This window comes from Sardina pilchardus, chromosome 1 (genome assembly GCF_963854185.1).
Source record: "Sardina pilchardus chromosome 1, fSarPil1.1, whole genome shotgun sequence".
In the NCBI taxonomy this organism is placed as follows: domain Eukaryota; kingdom Metazoa; phylum Chordata; class Actinopteri; order Clupeiformes; family Clupeidae; genus Sardina; species Sardina pilchardus.
Window position 1 is genome coordinate 29463131 of NC_084994.1, and position 24950 is coordinate 29488080.

The 24950-nt window shown below is 41.8% G+C and overlaps 4 protein-coding genes across 5 annotated transcripts; all 4 read right to left on the reverse strand.

The window, feature by feature from the left end:
• Positions 1-200: 200 nt before the first annotated feature.
• Positions 201-6028, reverse strand: LOC134087706 (sulfotransferase 6B1-like). Its single transcript, XM_062541380.1, has 7 exons — positions 5690-6028; positions 4178-4287; positions 2945-3034; positions 2718-2841; positions 2219-2313; positions 1507-1663; positions 201-1019 (listed from the first exon to the last, which is right to left on the reverse strand). The coding sequence occupies exons 1-7, from the start codon at positions 5886-5888 to the stop codon at positions 892-894; spliced, it is 903 nt and encodes a 300-aa protein (XP_062397364.1). The 5' UTR covers positions 5889-6028; the 3' UTR covers positions 201-891.
• A 175-nt stretch (positions 6029-6203) lies between these two features.
• LOC134087686 (sulfotransferase 6B1-like) lies at positions 6204-12298 on the reverse strand. The gene is made up of 9 exons (XM_062541346.1): positions 11990-12298; positions 10968-11080; positions 10304-10402; positions 9727-9850; positions 9518-9612; positions 9163-9319; positions 8221-8344; positions 6475-6614; positions 6204-6335 (listed from the first exon to the last, which is right to left on the reverse strand). Exons 1-8 carry the CDS (start codon positions 12198-12200, stop codon positions 6584-6586), a joined length of 954 nt encoding a protein of 317 aa, XP_062397330.1. The 5' UTR covers positions 12201-12298; the 3' UTR covers positions 6204-6335; positions 6475-6583.
• A 495-nt stretch (positions 12299-12793) lies between these two features.
• On the reverse strand, positions 12794-17545 carry LOC134087693 (sulfotransferase 6B1-like). Of its 2 annotated transcripts, none has more exons than XM_062541367.1 (7): positions 17255-17545; positions 16029-16141; positions 15688-15786; positions 15151-15274; positions 13862-13956; positions 13433-13589; positions 12794-13209 (listed from the first exon to the last, which is right to left on the reverse strand). In XM_062541367.1, the coding sequence occupies exons 1-7, from the start codon at positions 17463-17465 to the stop codon at positions 13082-13084; spliced, it is 927 nt and encodes a 308-aa protein (XP_062397351.1). In that variant the 5' UTR covers positions 17466-17545; the 3' UTR covers positions 12794-13081. The 2 variants fall into 2 exon arrangements, with proteins under 2 accessions (XP_062397351.1, XP_062397343.1); XM_062541359.1 differs by having other exon boundaries at positions 13433-13592.
• Positions 17546-18096: 551 nt separating this feature from the next.
• LOC134087710 (sulfotransferase 6B1-like) lies at positions 18097-23544 on the reverse strand. The gene is made up of 7 exons (XM_062541392.1): positions 23214-23544; positions 21501-21613; positions 21056-21145; positions 20180-20303; positions 19949-20043; positions 19528-19678; positions 18097-18515 (listed from the first exon to the last, which is right to left on the reverse strand). Exons 1-7 carry the CDS (start codon positions 23413-23415, stop codon positions 18388-18390), a joined length of 903 nt encoding a protein of 300 aa, XP_062397376.1. The 5' UTR covers positions 23416-23544; the 3' UTR covers positions 18097-18387.
• Positions 23545-24950: the final 1406 nt, after the last annotated feature.

Genomic DNA, 24950 nt, shown 5'->3' on the forward strand with positions numbered 1-24950 from the left:
ACACATCCCAACTTTGAGACGTTTTGTAATAGAAAAGAGAACTAAGTGATAACTTACTGGCAGGAATGCGGCACTGTTATTGAGAAATGAATGATATTGTCTAATGTGAAAAGTCAAAGTGCAAGAAAATGACTTATGTGAAACTGCACCCCTTTAGTGTAGTCCAGGTTAAGTATGAGACTGAAATTAACTGAACGAAACAATGGGAACCTTTTTTAATGTAAAAGTAAAAAAAATGCAGAATCTACAAAATATTTTTTTATTGTGCAGTCATGTGAGGTATAATAGATGGGGTAAATAAATTTAGTAGACACTGTTGTCCAAAGTGACTCATATGCCAACTATCTTAGAATATTACAATGTCCCCGGAGCAACTTGGGGTTCAGGCTACTGCATGCTAGCCCAGCTCCTTAACCACTACACTACCACCACCTATAACATAATTAAGAAAGAGAAGTAAATTTGAAAGAGAGAAAAAACAACATTTGCAATAGCTGTTGCATTAGCACCTTTAAGCAATACCAGAAGCAAGAATTAAATGTTACAGTACACACACTTCCTTTAAAAGGTCTTGGCAAATCTCGGATAAGGGAAGATTTCATCACAGTGTCCTGAGTCTGTCCCAACTGGACACTTCTATTTGACTCTTCCGCTATAAATCCCATATCTCTTGATATGATGATGACAAACACAACAGGAAATTGTATAGTCGGTCATTCATACTGTACTGTATTTCATCACAGCTTTTAGTGTTGTTTCATTTGAGGTTTGCACAGGGACTGAAATTCAAAAAGAGATTCATCTTAATTTGTTTGTGTTCACTTCTGTGCTTCGACTGGACGTGACATCCTGTCCAAGGCACAGATAAGAATTGATCCGTGTAACAGCTCCCTACTTGCAGTAGGTGTCGTATTTGAGCAGGGCCCCCAGTTTGGTTCCTGCTAGTCTCTTGTTGAACTCCTCATCCATCTGTTGGCTCTGGGCCTCACTGAAGTGGTTCTTCCAGTCGCCCACCTCACCTGGTCACACAATGCAATCACACATGAATCACTGACAACAGTTCTCACAAGTCGTTGTGGCACAGCTATTTGCCTAAATTGCTCACTTATCACCTTATTTGCAAATCTTGGCACTCAATTGTATTTAAACTCAAAGAAAAGCATCAGTGTAAGGAAAGAACCATTAATGTGTAGACTGTTGACATCAACAGTATTTATCAGAAACTAGCTATTGTATGGTCTCACAACGTCTTAAAAGGGCAATTGTGTTACCGTCAACAATGATATCAGCATTTTCCTGAAACAAACATGTGATGTCTTGGGATATGATGTATCCATATGCTGTATCTTTAGCCTTTAGCCTATACTTAGCACATGACTGTGCTATAAGATTGAATGTGAAAACCCAATTATATCAATATTCCCCATAAAAATCAAGCCCTTGGTAAGGCTAGCATATTCATGCTAAGCACTGAATTACATGTATAGCAACACACTGCAAACACACCTTTACGGAATACGACACTGCTGAATTTGCCATGGGTGTTGTTGGCAGCCTCCTTCATGGCACCGAACGTGCTTTGACCTGAGATGGTCTGGATCTGCTCATCCGTTAAGCTGAAGCCAAAGAACTGCGAGACTTCTCTGATGCCCCTAGCCAAGTCCTGGAAAACATTGTGTGTACATATCATTTGAGTACATTTACTAAATTAACAGATTACCTCTGAGTAATGTGGTGACGTACAATATGTCTGTATCAACTACGACAAACCTGTCAACCCTCCCGTCTTTCCCAGGTTTCTCACGTAGCCTATTCTAACTTTTTCACAATTGTCTTCCCATTTCAATATTTTCCCGTAAAATATCCCGCAATTGAATACTTTCATAACATCAGTCCTACCATCGGACCTGCTGATCAAAGCATTGTTTTGCTTCCTTTCACCTTAGAGTGATGTAGGCCTAAGCCTATTGAAGATAACAGCGTGGTTGTTGTGAGAATACAATTTGTCACCAATCTCACAGCGAGGTCAAGTTAGACCTACAGTAGCTTCACACCTCGTTTTTGTGTACAAATTTTTGTGAGCAACCTGGAAAATCTCCCTTACTTTCAATGCTCTATGTTGACAGCTACTGTGTGCTGTAGATATTTGAATATTGAGATATATCTATACATACATATGCATTGCATCTTGTGTGAGGCTGAATAACTATGGCCTTACTTCTTTCATGTCCTCAAATGTGATCATCTTCACAGTTGGGTCATTGAAGAGCTTCTCCCAGGCTTCAGCATGGTCAAAGTAGGAGCCATATAATACTATTGAAAAAATAACCATTATTGACATATTATTGACATTTCCCATGTCTACCATTGTTACATTTATACACATACCGGTATATCAAATTTGATCTTTAATCTGTCAATCATCATTATACCATGACCATGACCATTCAGTAAATATTAGTATTTGGGAGACAAAACAACTCTGATAGAATACAGTATATACTGTACTGCTTTGAAACAGTATAGCGTAATAATTTAAACAGGATGCCTAGTCACAGGAATTACAAAGTGAACAACGCATGAGATTACTTAAAAGGAGCTTTTTCATGAAAGTGATGATGTCAGCTCAATTCCTTTCTTTATTTTCCGTTCAAATAGGGTCATCCACCATTGACAACAAAGTCTGGTGTGTTGTGCTGTCGTCTTCTCATGCTCACCTTCTCCACTCATGAAGTCTGAGAAGAACTTGTCCCACTCCGCATTGGGCAGCACTGGGTTCTTGTTCATGAAGTGATAGAACGAGACCAGCGTGTCCTTAGGGTTCCTCCACATCACCAAGATCTATCAAAGGAACATGGTAGAACATACTGTAAGTATAATTTTATTCTGTCACAGAGGATAGACGGACAGGTACGGACAGATAGAGAGACAGACAAAACCCAACCTTTGCTTTCTTCTCTCTGAATGAGGGATGCATCTCATCAGGATGCAGATGAGTAGCCATTAGTCTGGGAGAAGCCTCTTGTGCTAACGCCTGCAAAATGTGGTTGCGACATTGTTAGTGTTGTATCATGGTAGGGGAGAGAGGGGTAAGATGAGCCGAGGGGTAAGGTGAGCCATACCCTTTTTCTAGGATATGGTAAACAAATTTAATTTTATGACAGCATTCTAAGGGGGAGGAGACTCTTTCCTAACATCAGTAGAGAAGGGAAGCACATGGAAAATTTGGTAAGAAAGATATTTGGAATAATGTGTTTTTTTGCTCTCTGAGTGAATTCCATGTTTGTCCTGAAGTAAGATGATTTAGAGAAAACAAGAATAAAACAACATTTAGACACATTATATCTGAGATAGTGCCTTTATAAGCTATTATATGAGGGCTAATCAAAATGACAAATCTTAGTCTAGCTTGTCATGAGAAGCATTTTTTTCCCGAAATGGTGCAATGGGGTAAGATGAGCCATAAGAGGTGGGGCAAGTTGAGCCACAAAAAGCCTGACAATATCAGGCCTATATTTTAACATCAGGTTTTTAAATTGCAGTTGAGTTTATTTTTGATAAGGATTACAATATGATATTTTAACATATGAGAATAATGTACCCAATTATATTTTAACATATTTTAACATATGAGAACAAGATAATATGGTCCATGCATCCACTCTATATCCCTTTTAAACTTTAAATGTTTTTTAAGATAAGTTTAAAGGCTGAATTGGTTGATATAGCTTTTACAGGTCATATTTTGTGTTATGAACAATGAAAGACTTAATAAAACAATCTTTTACATGAGTTTTTGCTTTGGCTTATTTTACCCCACACATTGGCTCATCTTACCCCGTGCATGGGGTAAGTTGAGCCACTTGACCACTTTTTTTCAAAAGGGCATATCACTGGGTCTATAAAATGTTTTCAATGTTTTTTTTAGTCAAATAGTAGCAGGACACTTTGAAGTTTGATATGGTATGAAGATTGCAAAAAAAGACGTCAATGACATGACGCTGTGATGAAAAATGTAAAAAGAGGCTCGTCTTACCCCTCTCTCCCCTACCCATACTGAATAGGGTGATCATGTTCCATGATTGTATCATGATGTCCATACTGAATAGGGCGATAATGTTCCATGATTGTATTATGGTACCCTTACTGAATAGGGTGATTTCATGCCAGTACACACCTTTTGTATATCCGGAGACAGAAACTCTAGATGAGGAGGGGCCATCAAGAATGTCTTTCCTGTAGCTGCTGTCATGACCTTTCGTAGAACGCCCACCATCCAGTTAAATCCTTTAGGGGGAAGCGCCAGGCCATTCAACAGTTACATTCATTACGTCACATTATATTTGGCTGATGCTTTTTAATCAAAGCGACTTAAAACATAGTAAACATTTTAAGCTTTTAAAAAGCAAATCTAACAACAAATTCTAGGAAAAATTAAAAAAGGTAGAGTGCAGCAGGAAAAGTTATCACCACTGCACATTTTTTTCTGATGTCATCCTATGATTGCTGAGTGATAGTCAAATGAGTTTGCCGGTTATATTCGAAATTAAGAGTCCACTGCAAATTTGAATATGACTGTTAACTCATTAAATGTCACTCAATGTAGGATGACATCAGAAAATTGCCTCTTTTTTTTTTTTTTTCCAGAGCTATACATGTGCTTATATCTTGCACCATCTAGTATATGGCTTGTGTAATATCGGACAACAATATTTGTAATGTATTGGAAGCACCCAAATTGCACAAGAGACCAGCTGGACAAGTCAATGTTTCACTAAATCATTCCAAGAGGGAAAAGAGAAAGAGTGTGTGTGTGTGTGTGTTGAGGGGTGTGTGCGTGTGTGTGTGGGGGGTTGGTCAGTTATGCAAGAGCATGTGTAACCCGACTCTTTTATCTCCCTGTGGACTTTCCTACATTCCCGGCGCCTGCTCATTGTGTGTGTACGTCCAGCTGTTACAGGATCCTGATGATTGCTCCTTGTGCTGCCTCATGCACTGTGTGTCTGTGTTCTGCCCTAACACGGCCTCCCTATTACTTCTGATGCTACAGTAAAACACACGTCTCCCTTGATCTCCATGGTACTCGCTTACCTCACTGATTAGACCAGTAATTAACACAAGGTTAGTCTGGATGATAAGATAGTTAAGATACTGTAAGCTATATCTGGATAAGCTAGTCTGGATGATAGATAGATAAGATCATTCTACATTTTACGGTAATTTCCTGTGTATTGTGCATAAGCCGCATGACAGTGTTGTATGCAAGTTAAAAGAAACAAAACCATAATAATACCATATTAACTGTCCCTGTGTATTAACCTCATAGCTGAAGACATTTTGCAAAATCAGTCATTTGAAAATTACAGTACTGCACTTGCACTCTATTGAACTGAACTGTGATGTTCTAAACAATGAACAAACCATAAGTGGCATACTACTACTATGTAGGCTACATTTGAAGCACTGCTATAACGTGAGAATGGGTTAAAAATAAATAAGAACAACACTGGTTTAACTTCACTATCAACCACATAAAAATGCAAACAGAAAACATTATTTAATATAAATATATAGACACCGGTGACTGAAACCTTCACTGCAATGTAGATAGCCCCCACTGTACCCCCTGAGCTAGGAGCATTGTGCAGCCCCACAAATCTACAGTCCGCTCGTGTACAGCCAGACTCACCACACTTTGGGTAGGCCACCAGCACCACATCCTCTTGTCGCGCCTCCAGGGTCCTAAGGGCCTCCAGATTTTCTATCGGGCTCATGATAGTGGGGTACAGGATCCCCTTGTGCCTGAAGACCTTCTCCTCGTCTGTCATGCTCTGAGCCTGTGCCATGACCTGCTGCCTTCTCTCCTCTATAGCGAGATTGTTGGCCATGTCTCACAGCAGGCTTGAGAAAGTGGACTCCAAAAAGAAAGAAAAAAGGCTGAAAAGAGGATAATTCCTCGTCTTTCGGTGCAACTGTTGTTGCTGCTGCTGAATCCGCCTGCAATGTCTCGGTGGAGTCTGTCCTCTGACATGCGGAGAAAGATTAAATACACACACACGTACACACACCCCCACACACACACACTAGCACACACGCACGCACACACACCCACACACTAGCACACACACACGCACAGGGGACACGGAGGCACGTAAATCTGGAAACCTGAAGCCTGGCTCGCACGAGAGTGCGTGAGAGCGTGGGTTTGTTTATGTGCCCCGGGCAACGTGGGCGTCCCTGCCTCGCCCTCTGTGTGAGAAGGCGTGTCTTTAGGAAGCAGAGTTTCCTATAGGCTGCCAGAAAGACTGGTTTCAGTCCAACAGCAATGACTCAGTCTGAGAAGAAAGATTGATAAATTGTATCCTTGATTAATTGATAAATCCTTGATAAATTGTTGATGCATTAAAGGAACACTTCACCGTTTTTTCATATTAAACTATGTTATTCCATTAATTAAGATGAGTTGATACATACCTCTCACGTTTCAATGTGTGCACTCACTGCCTCTAGCGTGCGGCGCAACTTTGATAGCCTTTAGCCAGCCCAATGCATTCATTAATTTAGGATCCAAACAGAGATGAATTTAGAAGCGACCAAACACCTCCATGTTTTCCCTATTAAAATACAGTTACACGAGTAGTCACACAACCAAGTATGGTGAGACAAAATAAAATGTGGTGCATTTCTAAGCCGGCAAAAGGAATAACTATATTGCAAAAAAAGTATGCAGTTTTGTAAAAGACAAAACATATGGACCACCTATTCCATCTTAACATTATATTCATACTGACAGATGATTGATTTGCTATTATGATAACAGCAAGCTACAGCAAAATGGCACATTGCAATATTCCAACAAAAAATGCTGAATTCTTTGAGTAAAGCTAAATTTGGAACCTTGCTCTGAAGCCTTGGTATGTCAGATAGGCATTTCTAGAAGTTATTTTGGTTTTTGGTGTCACAGACACACACACACACACACACACACACACACACACAGAGAGAGAGAGAGAGAGAATACTATAAAGCTGAAAGATATAAGTTTCCTTTTTTAACCAAAGATAATCTAGACATACTTATGTGAACTTAATTCTGAGTAGATATATGAATTTAAGACCATATATTTTTATTTATTATATATTCCATTTTGTTTTTGATGCTTGTGTGTTACCTTCAAAACAGATATTGCATCTGTTTGCACTGTATGATGGCTTGGGCAACACTCTTCTACTGTAAGTCATGCCAATAAAGCTCATTTGAATTTGAATTTAAGAGAGAGAGAGAGAGAAAAAAGAAAGACAGACAGACAGACACACACACACACACAAAGAGGGAGAGAGATAGGTAGACACACAGAGAGAGAGAGAGAGAGAGAGAGAGAGAGAGAGAGAGAGAGAGAGAGAGAGAGAGAGAGAGAGAGAGAGAGAGAGAGAGAGAGAGACACACACACACACACACACGCACACACACACACACACAGACACACACACACACACACAGACAAGGGCCTACTCTGCGCCTACATAATCATTCTCCACAAATAAAACTTTGCAAAAAGTGAATACAGAAATCTTCTATCTTTATTTTGTGTTTTTTTGGGGGTTTCACAGCTCGACATTGCAATTTATGAGCTACCTCATACTTTTTTACTGACCGATCAAATGAGTGGACTTAACACATAAAAAGACATAATTTTTTTGTTATTTCAAGACAAAATCTGACAGACTTTAATCATTAAAAAACTAGGCTGTCAAAATGACTGATTCATTTAGATTAATTAATTTGAGATAAAATAACTGATTAAAAAAATTAACACAGATTAATCAATGACCTTTGACCCAGAGCCATTCTAGTCAGTAACCATTAGACCGTAAAATGGGGAGACGAGAATGTGCTGCCTGAATCATTGATTACTAAAAAAAAAAAAAACGGCCTGACGGTGTTAAAAAGAAAGTGTTGATTAAAACAAAGTCCTCTGCAATGTCTGCAGCACAGAATTTGCATATCACCAGAGTTCGTCAACTCTTAAGTACCACATTACTGCAAAGAAATAGTGTTGACATTGCGATTTTGCGATTACATTTTATATGCGATTAATTTAGATTAATTAATCACAGAGTATGTAATTAATTAGATTAAAAATTGTAATCGATTGACAGCCCTATAAAAAAACACAATCATGATGCCTTCTATTCAGACACAATCCAGTCTTCTCCCTACTTGCAGTAGGTGTCGTATTTGAGCAGGGCCCCCAGTTTGGTTCCTGCTAGTCTCTTGTTGAACTCCTCATCCATCTGTTGGCTCTGGGCCTCACTCAAGTGGTTCTTCCAGTCGCCCACCTCACCTGGTCACACAAGACAATCACACATACACACACAAGAAGGTTTGGGACAGCTGTTTGCCTTACTTATGCACTTGCACCATACCAAAAAAAACATAGTCAAGTAAATTGACCTGTGGCTAACCCATAAGACACCGGAGGTGTCAAGATACCTCCGCCAAGGAGGTTACGTTTTCATAGGGGTTTGTTTGTTGGATTGTTTGTCTGTCTGTCTGGATGTTCGCAAGATAACTCAAACAGTGATGGATGGATTTCAATGAAATTTTCAGGGAAGGTCTGAAATGACCAAAGGAAGAAACGATTAAATTTGGAGAGTGAGCCGTACCACTGTCTGGATACAGGAGCCAGTTATGTGTTCGCTTGGCGGAGGTTTGCGCTCTCTGAGTACTTTTCTAGTTATTACTACCATACTTGGGAACTAGAAAAGCACTCAGAGAGCACAGACCTCCCCCTGTATTGTTCTTCCTAGGTTGTCATACACTTGAACCTAAACTATTCAGATCGCCACCACGTGGCCATACCATGCCATTACACCACTAAGCGAAACACATAAACGGCTCCGGACTCCCGACGGTAAATTTTGGGATCAATCATTTTGGGATCAATCCCAAAATGTAATCGTTTCTTCCTTGGATAATTTCTGACCTTCCCTGAAAATTTATCGAAATCCATCCATTACTTTCTGAGCTATCTTGCTAACAAACAGACAGACAGACAGACAGACAGACAGACAAACAATCAAACAAACCCCATGAAAACATAACTTCCTTGGCAGAGGACGGAGGTATAATTGCTTTGGCAGGACACCACTGCTAACCCACCTTTCCGGAATAAGACATTGCCAAAATTGCCGTGGGTGTTGACAGCGTTCTGCTTCATGGCACTGAAGGTGCTCTCGGCTGAGATGGCCTGGACCTGCTCCTCCGTCAGGGGGAAGTTCAAGAAGTGGCCGATCCGTCTGAGATTTCCAACCAAGTCCTACTAAATCAGGGGTTTGTAAAGACCGAGGCTGAGAGGGAGAGGGTTGTGTGTGTGTGTGTGTGTGTGTGTGTGTGTGTGTGTGTGTGTGTGTGTCATATATCATGGATCATGCCATAATATATGCTTATCTTCTAATCCAAATAAATAATTGAATGTGTGACCCCAGATGACACATATGGTTCAACTTTTTCTTACCTCCTTTATGTCCTCATAAATAACTGTCATCACATTGGGCTCATCGACCAGTTTGGAGCAGGCTTCAATATGATCCAGGTAGGATCCAAATGGTACTGGACAAAATAAGAAATACACAGTGGCAAGTATGGGTCTAAAACCTGACTACTTCATCCTTGATGGAAAAAGCATACTACTGTGTGAGTTGTGGGCTCACTGCTTCAACTCACCGTTCCCAGTCATGTAGTCTGAGAAGAATGTGTCCCACTCAGCGCTGGGCAGAGCTGGATTACTGTTCATGAAGTGGAAGTAGGACACAGCCGTGTCTTTGGGGTTCCTGAACATCATCAGCATCTGACAGAGAGAGAGAGAGAGAGAGAGAGAGAGAGAGAGAGAGAGAGAGAGAGAGATTGAAAGAGAATTTAGATGCATCATATCAAATGTTTGGGGTGCATGTGTGTCAGCAAGAGGAGGCAGATTATCCTTCAATTGTTAAATGCTAATCATCACCAGTGTTCACATCAGTTGAAGTCTTAGTAAACATGAACACCATTTGCGTTTCAGGAAGAGCAAATTAGGGAAAAAATTGGTAAGAATCACCACCTTGCCCTATATGTATTCAAGTTGGCAAACATAAACTGATCCCTACTCTGAGCATCTCTGAACAGAGGGAAAGGGTACGGGTACGCACATCCATAAAAGTTTTTTCATAGTCTGTGAGAACAAACATCAGCATCAAAGTAAGGCCAGTGCACAGGCCTCGGAATAGAGGCCCTTAGCTACAGTTCATCCATGAGTTGAGATCACCTTTGTCTTGTTGTCTCTGATGGACTGGCACAGCAGAGGCAGTCTCCCCATGTGGCAATGAGTGCCCAGTAACCTCGGTGACGGCTCCTGTTCTATTGTCTGTGAAACAAACAGGACATCTCGATGATAGCGAACACTGGAATTGACCCTGTCTGGTGGAAGTGTTATGTGAACAGAATTTTTAAGTTAACCTGCCAATTTTCTGGTCAATATGCACAGACCTTAGGCTGGGTGAACGCAGCCTGATATGCCTGCAATTTGGATTTCACCCTGCAGCTCAGGCTGGAAACCTGCACATCTACCTCTCCTGCTTCCTGTCCATGTTTGCTGGGTCCAATCACAAACTAGCTTATTCACCATGCGCACCCAGATCATTGGTCTGATTGGTTAAGTACTATCCAAATGTACAGTCATTTGAACTACGGCCATTGATCACGGCATGCAGTAGAAATAAAGTGCAGACTCCCCAGACTAATGTTCAATCTTAAAAGAGTGAGTATGGTGATAGCCAGACTACCTTGTTAAATGGTGTCTCTAAACTGTTAGTATTTTGTTGATACATTTAATGCCGAGATTAAATCAATGGAAAATAAACGGATGTGTCTGCCGTAAGAAGGTACATCTTGTATGTCAGTTGCAGAAAGCATGAGGACATGCACCATACCTTTTGCATCTCTGGGGTACAGAATTCAATCTGCGGAGGCATCTCTGATGAGAAACTCTTTCCTTTTGCTGCAACCAGCATTTTCCGTAAGACGGACACCGTCCAGTTGAATCCTGGGAAAAGGTTTATCAAACTACATCGTTAAACTGCTTTTATGCAGAACGATGGACAATTATCACACATTTGTATGCCTATCTAGCCTATGCACAAAAGAAGCGAGTAGCCCACTGTATATACAAAAAAAAGCTTTTTTGACACACAAAATTACTTTGTAATGTAACTAAAGATATGAGGTTGTGTTCCACCAAAATAATTTTGGAAATGTTATGCTAACCTCTTAATCCAGAAATGAAACTAGGACATACCGGTATGTATATACCAAAAAAAAGCTTGTTTCACACACAAAATAGCTTTTTGAAAGCTTTTTGAAAGATGGGGGAGGGTGGTTAAGAGCTTATCATATATTTAGTCCTAAAGAAAATGATTTTGAAAAACTGTTAATGGTGCCTTTGTTTAATGTTTTATTTTATACGTTCATTTATGTATTTAGCCCTTAACAAAATTATTTTGGAAATGTTATGCTAATGTCAAAAAAACTGTTAAGGGTTTTGTGTATTTATTTAGTCCTCAACACATGCCCAGGGCACTGTCCCCTGTGCCACTTATCCTCCCTATTCCAGCGTACGATCTTTGTTTTAAAGTGCTGCCCTGTGCCTCTGCACTTACTGGCCTTGTACACTAGTCTTTGAACCACGGGAGGAATCTGATTGGCTGAGGCTGGGCTCAGTCAGTCAGTCATGTGACTATTTTACAGGAAGTGAATGTGTTGTGCAAGTTTGTTTGGAGAATTTTGGAGAAACGTTTTGGAAAGAAAGAATGTCCTGTAGCTCCTTCCTCACTACCAGTGAGACTCTGCTGGCATTAAGCTATTTGCATGAAAATAACAAACTATTTCCTAACTCATTTTCTTGCTAACATTTGTGGAAGTGTGAGAGTTTGCACGGCAGCTCTGTAGCACCCACCACACTTTGGGAAGGAGAGCAGAACCACGTCGTCTGGTCTGGCCTTCAGGGTCCTAAGGGCCTCCATGTTCTCGGCCGGGCAGATTACCACTGGGTAGAGGATTCCGTCGAACAAGTGGAGCTTCTCGTCATCCTTTAGCCTTTTTGCCATCTCCATTCTCGCCTCTCTCCATGTCGGGGCACCTCCTTGTTGAGCAGCGGATAGACTCATGTTGTTTAAAAAAAAAAATGAAGAAAAAAAATCACTGCTTAGCTTGGAGTTCAGCTGTAACTAATACACAGGGGGAGTGTCTCTGGTCTCTCTCTCTCTCTCTCTCTCTGTGTGTATGAGTGTGTTTTTCTTCCTAAGTGTATCCTTGTGAAGTTTTTGTTTTTGGCAATCATTGATGCATTTATGGCAATCATTGATAAGGTGTATAGGGGGACTGGAAGCAGAAGGTTGATTCTGATTGCTTTACTTTAGGCTAGATCTGGGTAAAAGTCAGAGCTCCCTCTCAAAGTCACAAAGATTGCTGCTGGCAATAGAATTAATTAGACTATATCTACTGACAAGGTGAGATTTGTTGGGCCGCTGTTCTTGAAGTTGCATTGCTGGATTTCTCGGTGGTGACCTTCTACGTCTATGCTGTGTAGCCATGTGTGAGGTGAACGATTTGCCCATTACAAGTTTGTTAACCATCTAATTGGCTTCTTAAAGGTGACATTAAGGTGAAAATGTTGCATAGTGCACCTTTAACAGCATGAATTATTATACATTCTCTTATCTTGTCTTACTACGAAAAATTATTGACGCGAGTCTATTAAATAAAGTTTTATTCATTCATACATTCATAAGACATTATCTCTATGAAAGATTGTAAATTTGTTATGTTTGTTAATATTGCATACAGCAGAAATGTCTACATTCATAAAATACATCCAATGTGCAGGTCATTTAAAATGTTCTTTCTTGAGCACAGGGAGTTAAGTAAAGTTAACAAAAGAGATGTCCACATTCGAATGTTTACTACCTTTCTCATTTATATCATCACATGTTAATTTGGTCTTGGTTGGTTGGGGCCACTGTGATGCGAGCCCTGCTGCCTTCCCTCCCTACTTGCAGTAAGTGTCGTATTTGAGCAGGGCCCCCAGTTTGGTTCCTGCTAGTCTCTTGTTGAACTCCTCATCCATCTGTTGGCTCTGGGCCTCACTGAAGTGGTTCTTCCAGTCGCCCACCTCACCTGGTCACACAATACAATCATAAACGTCAAACACACAAAAGCACAAATAAACACACTCACAAGTACATTACACACACACTCACACAAACGCACACACGCACGCACACACACACACGCACAGGACCCATAATTAACCCATAAGACACACAATCTGTAGTGTGTCATTATTACTAGCTAATGATTAATAGTCAAATTAATTGGCAGGACACCACTGCTAACCCACCTTTCCGGAATAAGACATTGCCAAAATTGCCGTGGGTGTTGACAGCGTTCTGCTTCATGGCACTGAAGGTGCTCTCGGCCGAGATGGCCTGGACCTGCATCTCCGTCAGGGGGAAGTTCAGGAAGCGGGCAATCTTCCGGATATTTCCAATCAAGTCCTGCTAAAACAGGGGTTTGTAAAGAGATGGAGAGATAAATTTGTGTGTGTGTGTGTGTGTGTGTGTGTGTGTGTGTGTGTGAGAGAGATAGTGTGCGTGCTTCTGTATGTGTGTGAGAGAGAGAGTGTGCGCGCTTCTGTATGTATGTGTGTGTGTGTGTGTGTGAGAGAGAGAGAGAGAGTGTGCACACTTCTGTATGTGTGTGTGTGCATGTGTGTGTGTGAGAGAGAGATACTGTAGCTTACTGACCCTAGATGACACTTTTTTCTCACCTCCTTTAGTTCTTCATAAATAACTGTCATCACGTTGGGTTCCTCCACCAGTTTGGAGCAGGCTTCAATATGATCCAGGTAGGATCCAAATGTTACTGGACAAAATAAGAAATATACAGTGGCAAGTGTGGGTTATACTAGCATAGTGATATCTCCTTCACACTCTGTTAAGCATCCCATTCATGTAGGCCTTATTCAATTTGTTCAGGTCCTGTGGCATTGCACCAGATTGAATTATTGTACAGATGTGTAAACACTGAATAAGAAACCACTAATATAAAAGCAACAAAGACTGTGCAATGCAGCAACCACAGACTGGGCCATCAGAGTAGAGTTTCTCATCAGTAATGCTGTGTTTCATCATTCCGCTATGATTTATGATTATAGAGTATGTTAGGACTTTAAATTACTGAAGATTATGGCGTCTTACATTGCAAGCTGAACAATAAACACCTTTCTTGGTCTAGTCTGTCCCCTGACAAATTATAGACCAAGATCTCCATTCAGGCTACATATTATTCTAGAACATATCTCTTCCTGGATCATTCCATGTCTCATTAGGATTCCAAAAATGGGGACTGATATAATACATTATCTCTGACAACAATTAACAAAAAAATGTGCTGTTAACAACTTGGTCACGGAAAGGAAATAAGTGGCATTGGCAAAATTATACTTTTTTTTTTTTTTTAAATGATCTATTTAGATAACAATTCAATCCAAGGGCAAATATAAAATGCATGATTGAGTACCCATCAAGGTGATCAACTCAGCCAGATTCAGCTTCAAAGAAGTGGACTGCTGTGTTCCAGTCAGTAGGAATTGAAGGTAGGCTATCAGCATATTGCTGTGTGTGGGCATAGTAGTTCCCATACTACTGTGTGAGTTGTGGGCTCACTGCTTCAACTCACCGTTCCCAGTCATGTAGTCTGAGAAGAACGTGTCCCACTCACCGTTCCCGGTCATGTAGTCTGAGAAGAACGTGTCCCACTCACCGTTCCCGGTCATGTAGTCTGAGAAGAAGGTGTCCTACTCACCGTTCCCAGTCATGTAGTCTGAGAAGAAGGTGTCCCACTCACCGTTCCCTGTCATGTAGTCTGAGAAGAAGGTGTCCCACTCACCGTTCCCTGTCATGTAGTCTGAGAAGAACGTGTCCCACTCACCGTTCCCGGTCATGTAGTCTGAGAAGAACGTGTCCCACTCACCGTTCCCGGTCATGTAGTCTGAGAAGAAGGTGTCCCACTCACCGTTCCCGGTCATGTAGTCTGAGAAGAACGTGTCCCACTCACCGTTCCCTGTCATGTAGTCTGAGAAGAAGGTGTCCCACTCGGTGCTGGGCAGAGCTGGATTACTGTTCATGAAGTGGAAGTAGGACACAGCCGTGTCTTTGGGGTTCCTGAACATCATCAGCATCTGACAGAGAGAGAGAGAGAGATAGAGAGAGAGAGAAAAAGAGTCATTCTATGAGTATCACACTGACATGACATTTACGTATATCTTAAATATCATGTAAATTTTATTAAAAAAATTATCAAACTTTTGCTATTTTTAATATGAAAAAAATAATCAAAATAGTATTAATGTCTAGTCTATGTTCACTAGTTGTCAAATCACTTGAAGCCTTAGTATCAGAAACACCATTTTGTTTCATTAAAAACAAATTAAGGGAAAACTGGGGCTATTGACTCAAGTTGCAAAACACAAACTAAGGCCTAAAATATTACAGTATATCATGAGGGACAAACAATCAGCATCAAAGTAAGACCAGTGTCACAGGCCTCGGAATAGAGGCCCTTAGATACAGTTCATCTATGAGTTGAGTTCACCTTTGTCTTGTTGTCTCTGATGGACTGGCACAGCAGAGGCAGTCTCCCCATGTGGCTATGAGTACCCAGTAACCTCGGTGACGGCTCCTGTTCTATTGTCTGTGAGACAAACAGGACATCTCGATGATAGCGAACACTGGAATTGGCCCTGCCTGGTGTCTCTGAAGTGTTAATATTTTGCTGATACATTTAATGTATAGATGAATTCATGGAGAATAAATGAATGTGTCTGCCGTAAGAAAGTGCATTTTACATATCAGTTGCAGAAAGCATTGTAAAATACACCAGTTCCTTGCAGAGAAAATACACCAGATCCTTTCAGAAACATGGTACTCAGTTACCTTCTGCATCTCTGGCGAGCAGAAGTCAAGCTGTGGGGGCATCTCTGATGAGAAACTCTTCCCTTTTGCTGCAACCAGCATTTTCCGTAAGACGGACACCGTCCAGTTGAATCCTGGGAAAAGGTACAGTACATCAAACTAAACCATAGCACAGCTTTCATGCCCTATTACATCTGCCTGTGCAGCCTAACGTATATACACAAATGAAACTAGGAGATATGTATATCAAAAAGACTTGTTACACAAAGTAGCTTTTTTGAAAGCTGTTTTTAAAGATGGAGGAGGTTGGTTAAAGTTGATATGTTTATTTAGTCCTCAGCAAAATGATTTTGGAAATGTTATGTCAATGTTAAAAAAACTGTTAATGGGCCCCAGCCGTGGCGTGACTGGCTGGGGCACCTGCACCGTACGCCGGCGACCCGGGTTCGATTCCCGCCCCGTGGTCCTTTCCGGATCCCACCCCGACACTCTCTCCCACTCACTTCCTGTCTCTCTCTACTGTCCTATCATTAAAGGCATAAAAGCCCAAAAAATATACTTTAAAAAAAAAAAAAAAACTGTTAATGGTACCTTTATTTTATCTTTTTATTTAATTAGTTTTAACTAATGAAATAAAAAAATAAAATAAAGATAGTTTATTTATTTGTTTAGTCCTTAACACATGAGGTGCCTCTCATTCAGCGTTTATACGTCCTCCCTCACTCCTCGGGCCTAGATCCTCACTGATGTACATAAAGAATGATGGGGCGGCAACAATGGGATAATCTATCCCTTCCTCTATCTTTCTTTATGTAGATCAGTGAAGGAGGACGTATAAACGCTGCATGAGAGGCACCCATGGTCTTCACCCATGGTTCCTATTCCAATGTGCAATCTCTGTTTTAAAGTGCTGCCCTGTGCCTCTGCACTCACTGGCCTTGTGTGCTAGTCTTTGAACCACAGGAGGGATCTGATTGGCTGAGGCTGGGCTCAGTCAGTCAGTCAGTCATGTGACTATTTTACAGGAAGTGAATGTGTTATGCAAGTTTGTTTTGGAGAATTAGGAAGTCATTTTCTGAAAATATCTGTTCTGTAGCTCCTTCATCACTCCACTCTGACACTGACTGAGACTCTGATGCTGGTATGAATATATATTGACATGTAAATAAACTATTTCCTACTCCATTTTCTTGCTAACATATGTGGTAGTGTGTGAGAGTTCGTGCAGCAGCTCTGTAAACACCCACCGCACTTTGGGTAGGAGAGCAGAACCACGTCGTCTGGTCTGGCCTTCAGGGTCCTAAGGGCCTCCACGTTCTCGGCCGGGCAGAGCACCACGGGGTAGAGGATTCCGTCGAACAAGTGGAGCTTCTCGTTGTCCTTGAGCCTTTTGGCCATCTCCATTCTCGCCTCTCTCCATGTCGGGGCACCTCCTTGCTGAGCAGCGGATAGACTCATGTTGTTTATTTTTTTAAATAAAATACTACTTGAGTTTTGAGTTCAGATATCTAACTGCTGCAATATCGCTTATGACCATGTGTGAAGGGGGAGTGTCTCTTTGCTGTGTGTTTGTGTGTGTGTGTTTCTTTCTATGAAGTTCATGAAGTTCAAGTGTGTCCTTGTGAAATTCATGCTCATTTTGTTAGCCAATCAGTGTTATGTGGTATGTGCGGGAAGGGAAACTAGAAGTTTGCTTCTGATTTCCTTAGTTTGGGCAAGATCTGGGTAAGGGTTCCCTCTCAAGTTGCACTACCGGAATCATGGAGTAGTGACTGAATTTGTGCTTTTAATTGGTTTGATTTGTCAAAGTGGCGTGTAGTTTTTGTGTGTGTGTGTGTGTGTGTGTGTGTGTGTGTGTGTGTGTGTGTGTGTGTGTGTGTGCGTGCGTGCGTGCGTGCGTGCGTGCGTGCATGCGTGCGCGTGTGTGCGTGCGTGTGTGTCTGTGTGTCTGTGTCTGTATGTGTGTATGTCTGTGTCTGTGTCTGTATGTGTGTATGTCTGTGTAAAGTGTAAAGCGAGCTCTGGCACATGTTCCTTAAGCACTGTCACACCATCTAGTGGTAAAGTATCCAAACTGCTCAGACGTGCATACAGAGAAATACTTTATTGGTTATTAATGTATTTTATAACCACTTGCACTTCTGTATGTACAGTACATTCACTTTAACCACAAAATGACACATGTATTTAATTCAAAACCAATTACTACAAACAATAACAGCATTTAAAACAGCATTATCAACAGTGCATGCTCCTCTCTACTTGCAGTAGGTGTAAGGGGATTTCTAGACACTGAAGATTAGGTATGTTTTATGGATTTTTATGGATATGCTACAAGATACAAAAAGCTCAACTAAGCAAGCATCTGTGTAACAGCTCCCTACTTGCAGTAGGTGTCGTATTTGAGCAGGGCCCCCAGTTTGGTTCCTGCTAGTCTCTTGTTGAACTCCTCATCCATCTGTTGGCTCTGGGCCTCACTCAAGTGGTTCTTCCAGTCGCCCACCTCACCTGGTCAAGACAGAGAAGTGATTTAGAGTTTCAAATATATAAAAAAAAAACCTGTATATCTATGAGAGAAATCATAATGTGCAGCTAAATGTTTTGTTCAGGGCAACGGTGTCTAAGTAATAGTGAAAACACTGTGGTGTTTCAGACACATTCTTCTCTTATGTCTCTCAGAGGACTCTCTCAGTGATAAAGAATTTGACATATCACCAATAACAATTGAAATTGTTCACAGAACCCAGGGCCTGAAATGACCACCATACAAATCATCCTGTGATTGTTGAACTAAGACTAGGTCTCAAACCAAAGACACCAATCATTTCTTGTGCATTAGCCACATTGTGTAGGCCTATAAGCCGCAGGACAGTGTTTTATGTGTTAAGTTGAAGTTAAAAGAAACAAAACCCTTGATATTAATACCATATTAACTGCCTCCGTGTACTAACCTCATTGCTGAAGAAATCAATGTATACACCGCAGCTAATAGTTGGGAAACTATGGTAGTATTATATTACCATATACTAATATTGCTCATAAGCTTGTAGGTGCTCTGTTTTACCTATTCAGCCTCGGCTGTCTACTGCATATCCTGTACGCTGCCTATAACCTTTCTCTTGCATGTTTGCCATACTTTGCTGCTATACATATCAGATGAAACTTGCCAGGGCCTCTTTGTTGATAAGCTGAACAAATCTCATTTTCATCTTACAGTACACCAGATAGGGGCTCTTAAAGTAGAATCCTGATAGGGTTTTGTGGATGGGGGCTCCTAAAGTATAATTTTTAACCCCTAGGGCCTAGGATGGTATGCACATGTGTAGCAGATCTTACAGTAAATTCATGAATCAAGGTGCTTTCACACCTGCATCATTTGGAACAGCCAGATACAGTATATGTCTTGAAGTAGTTTAATTGCACTTGAGTTTTGTTTACACGGTCCACTCCAAACATCTCATCTCAGTGCTTTCCATCACTGCTGTAGCCTATAAGCGGGTGTCAGTGCAATCTCACCCACCTTTCCTGAAGAAGACGCTGCCCATTTTGCCATGAGAACTGCCTTCCTTCATAGCGCTGAAGGTCGTCTCTGAGTAGATGGTCTGGACCTGCTCCTCAGTCAGGGGGAAGCCAAAGAACTGGGAGATCTGCCTAATGCCTTCACTCAGGTCCTGGAAATGATACAAAAACAAGGATGTGTGTTTTTTAAATATTGTGTGACACATAGTCTATGGCTGTACATTCATAATGTACAGTGAGTGCACATGATTTGGAGTGTGTGTGTGTGTGTGTGTGTGTGTGTGTGTGTGTGTGTGTGTGTGTGTCTGTGTCTGTGTCTGTGTCTGTGTCTGTGTGTGCCTGTGTGTGTGTGTGTGTGTGTGTGTGTGTGTGAGAGAGAGAGAGAATGCAGGCATGCATGGATGTGTGCATGCTAATCTTGCCTGTTTGAGGTCCTCGTAAGTTATAATCTTCATATTTGGATCATCCATGAGCTTATCCCAAGCAAGAGCATGGTCAAAATATGATCCCCAGCCCACTGAGTCAATAAAAGACGGACAAAATAAAAAGAATACCATATTGGAATTACTACATTACTAAAATACATCTTGTACTTTACAACTGCTCAATGCCGCTGTGTTGCCCACAGCCTTCAGAGTCTGTCCCTACTGTACCTTCCCCACTCATGAAGTCTGAGAAGAACTGGTCCCACTCCACATTGGGCAGCACTGGGTTCTTGTTCATGAAGTGATAGAACGAGACCAGCGTGTCCTTGGGGTTCCTCCACACAACCAGCATCTGGAAGGTCAAAGGTCGTAAGTCACACCTCACAAGGTCAGTTCAGTCAGTTCATCAATTCAGTTCACCTCACTTCAAAACAGAACAGATAGAGTTTGTAAAGTAGGGTTCAGACCAAAGATTACCAACGAGACGAAACGAGACGTTCTAAAACCTTGCAACTGCAATTAAACATGTTGAGTGCTCCGCGACGGCTTGCAACATTAAATTCACATCTCTGCAACTCGCGTCGGGATTCGGGAATCTTTGGTGTGAATTTGGCTTAAGAGTGTGTATAGTGAGGGTGATATCTAAGCAAACCAAAAGGGAAATCTTTTTTTTTTCATGCAAAGGCGCCCACTTATCACTGCAGACAGTGCAGTGTGTCTGCAAAGAGTGTTTACTTAAAGGGTGATAGCTAAGCAACCCACAGGGATTATTATTTGCTATAGGAGTCCAATCTGGATCATGTGGCAACGAAACCTTGAAAAAAAAAGTGCTCGACTCTACAGCAAGAGAGGGATTTTGTTGTCAAATTGGCATATTAAAGACTTTGTAAGACTGATTTGGGTGATACAAAATAGTTATTAAGGTCCCACCATATTCATGACAGACAACCGTCTATGTCATTGAGGTCTTTTTTTACACTGAGTGATTGTTCATCATGTTGAATAGCCGTTGTTAGCTCAGGAAACCTAATGTTCAAAGTGTGTCCAAAGGAATATGCTGTACAGGCATGTAGAGGCATTAGGAGACCTGTGGTCTGTTCTGACCTTGGTCTTCTTCTCTTTAAAAGACACGGGGATGTTGTCAGGGTGCAGGTGAGTCCCCAGAAACCGCGGAGACGGCCGCTGAGCTATGAGCTGGATATGAGAGAGAGAGAAAGAGAGAGAGAGAAAGAGAGAGAGAGAGAAAGAGAGAGAGAGAGAGAAAGAGAGAGAGAGAGAGAGTAAGAGAGAGAGAGCATGAGTAAATGCCTAGACTGTACTTGTTCTTAACCATCCGCTACCTATTGATTGCAAGTAGTGTTATGAGACAGTGATTTAAGATATATGAAAAACATCCACAGCTATGTGCAAGTGCTCCCTTCCTCACTCACTCACTCGCTCACTAATCCACACTCGCTCACTCACTCGCTTTCTCACTCACTCACTCACTCACTCACTCACTCACTCACTCACCCACCCACCCACCCACCCACATATAGGCCTTCCTCACCTTCTGCGTGTCTGGGGAGAAGAACTCGATCAGTGGGGGCATGTCGGGAGTTTCCTTCTTCCCACTGGCCGCAGCCATGATTTTACGCAGCACAGCCACCATCCAGTTGAATCCTGGGAGATACGGGACAGGTGTGTGAGATGATGAGTAAGGCATAATGGCCGCCAAGATGCTGCCTGTATGGCATAGTAGTTGAACAAGCCCTGCTCAAACATGTTCATCTCTGTGCGCAAACACGGGCAACCCATAGGGGTTCAATCAGATGGGAATTCCACTGTTTAGCAAGACTACCTTATATACTCCTGCCTGTGCCCTAACACCGCTGTTTTTTTTAGTGCTGTAAAATGGTATGTGGGGTAGCTAATAGGAACACGGACATCAACGTGGTAATAACTCAGTTTCTAGCCATTTTGTGCATAAAGTGACAGTGATTGTACCATGTTTCATTCATGCATAAATAAATACACTTCCTTGGCTACATTGTGTGCCTATGGGTTTAACTTGTTGGCCCTCATGCAAAACAATGATTTTAACTCAATATATTTGGTTACAACTTTGGCACATTGTACACTAAACGCCCCTACCCTGCAACACATACCTTTTCACATGCTTACTAAGTACCCCACATACCATTTTAATCCCATGAAGATGACCAAAAATCGCAACCTCCGTATACACTTTTAATGGTTCAGTTACACTGAGAACATATTTGTTTTCCAACCGACAAAGTTTGGGCTGCCTATGAATAATAAGCATCTTAATATCAATGCCCAAAATTGCTCACCGGACAATGTGATTTTTAGGCTATGAAACTGAAGTAATGCCAAGGTCTGAACAACATAACATGAAAGCATAGGATTTGAATATAAATATTCTACAGGCCTTGGTTTTTGAGACTCATTCTTGAGATAGATAAGGTTTTGAACAAAATCTGAGACCGGTGGAGCAAAAACTGGAGCGGCAACTACCTTATCTGATTAGACACAGAACGGCCCTCCTGCATAAACTTCTGATAAACTTTCAGCCTGTATTGTAAATTCACAGCGGCTTCCTTTCTGTATGTCCAAGGCCTGTTGCTGCACTCACACTGATAATTTAATATAGTTGCGCAACATCCTGGTGTGAGTTTGGATTTTCCTGTTGTTTCACAATCAGCACATTGACCACAGGGTTTCAATGAAGGAACATGCTGGCTAACTAATCAGAATGAAAGGTGGGGGCGGTAATGATTTCCTTGTGTTGTTTTTATATGTGTGTGTGTGAGTGTGTGTGTGTGTGTGTGTGTGTGTGTGTGTGTGTGTGTGTATATGTGTGTCTGTGTGTATATGTGTGTGTGTGTGTGTGTGTGTGTGTGTGTGTGTGTGTGTGTGTGTGTGTTATGCAACATATACGTTGTGGTATACTGTACATTGCATAAGTGTAAACACACACAGTATGCGTTAACCACATTCACACAGACCACTGGTCCTGGGCATATATCTGCATTTGTGAAAGTAATGTGTGAAAATAAACACCAAAGTGCATTTTTGTAAAGTTAAATGTTTGCAAAGTCTCCCTATGGCTTCAGAATCTCCATAAACTTTTCTCCTCCTTTACACACAAGAACCACAAGAGACCCAATCAAATCCCTTGAAAGTACTCTGCACCTCCCCCTTGTTTTCAGTAGAACCCCCCCCCCCCCCCCCCACCCCGTGCACGCCCACACCTACTCACCACACTTGGGATAGGCCACCAACATCACGTCGTCGGCCCGCGCCTCCATGGTCTTAGCGGCCACCAGGTTCTCGGCCGGGCTCATGATGGCGGAGTAGGTCACCCCCTCGAACTTGTAGAGTTTGTCCTCGTCTTTCACGTCCTTCGCCATCTCCATGCGCGACTGGGCCGAAGGCATACCGGTCCCCGGAGGTCCAGACATGTTGGCTGCTCAGTTTGAGTCGAAGCAGGACACAGGAGAGAGATGTAAGAGAAAGGGAATGAATGATGAAGAGGGAGGGAGGGAGAGAGAGAGAGAAAGAGAGAGAGAGGGTGAGGGAAGAGGGCAGAGATTACTGAGAGTGCAGAGAGAGAAGGAGTGTATTTATCCAAGGGACGGGCAGAGAGAGAAGGAGTGAATAAGTGAGTTAGTGGGAGGGATATGATGCGTTATACAAAAAAGCATAGGGTTTCAGCATGCAGAAATATTCAGGTAGTGACAAATGTGTGTGTGTGTGTGTGTGTGTGTGTGTGTGTGTGTGTGTGTGTGTGTGTGTGTGTGTGTGTGTGTGTGTGTGTGTGTGTACTGTATGCGTAGGTGTATTATTTTGTGCGTATGTATGTGTGTGTGTACTGTATGTATAGGTGTGGTATTTTGTGTGTGTGTGTGTGTGTGTGTGTGTGTGTGTGTTTGTGTGTGTGTTTTTGCGTCCATGTTTCTGCTATCTCAGTTGTGTGGTTATATACTGTATGTTAAAAGAATCAGACAGACCTCTCTCTCTCTCTCTCTCTCTCTCTAAATGCTATTACATCACAGGATGGGCCCTAACGCGCCAGAACTAACAAACAGAGCCCCTTTCTGCCTCCTCTGAGGTCAAACACAACAACCCTCCCTCTTGTTGGACACTCATTTCCTGTTCGCAACTTTCCCTGCATCAATGGAATTGGCATCTCATTCATGCTGGCAAAATAAGTAGAAATCCTGTACAAACATATGTGGTGAAAATGGTCTTCAATTTGTATCATGCGTCATATTGTAAGTTCATTATAGGTTTTAAAAAAAACATTTGCTGAGCATTTTCACATGAAGTAAAATGGACATAGCACATAGCCTTTTTTTAGGGCTTTTTTTACTTTATTTGTATAGGACAGTAGAGAGAGACAGGAAGCAAGCGTGAGAGAGAGATGGGCTGGGACCGGGAAATGCCCGCAGGTCGGACTCGAACCTGGGTCCCCCGTGGGCACTCGGACCCGTACATGGCACGAGCGCTGTAGCCTGTTATGCCACAGCCCCCCCCCCCCCCCCCCATGGATATAGTCTTAAAGGAAAATAGTGAGACACTGAATACGACTGTGTGGGACTCAAAGGCGTGACCTCTCTAACCCCCCTACTCGATTCCATTCGACCTTGACCACAAGTGCAGACACAGGTTTCAGGTATCAGCTGTAAACTGCTCATATCTGCCCTTACTAATGAGCTCAGAGTCCATATCTCAGTGTAGGAAGTGCTGAAGAGAGTAGAGTAATACTATCAGTAATAAAGCTATATCAGTTCATTTAGGCTCTGCCGTACATTGCACATGTGTAGTATGCCGTGTTGACATTCCGGATGAGCAGCAGATAAAGTTAATACTATAATGTCTGTGCCCTATGGAACTAAAGAGGTCAGTTAAAAAAAAAAAAAAAAAAAAAAAAACGCTACTTTGATTACATAACAAGATAGATTAGGAACACAATAGGCATGAAGGGTAGCTGCCA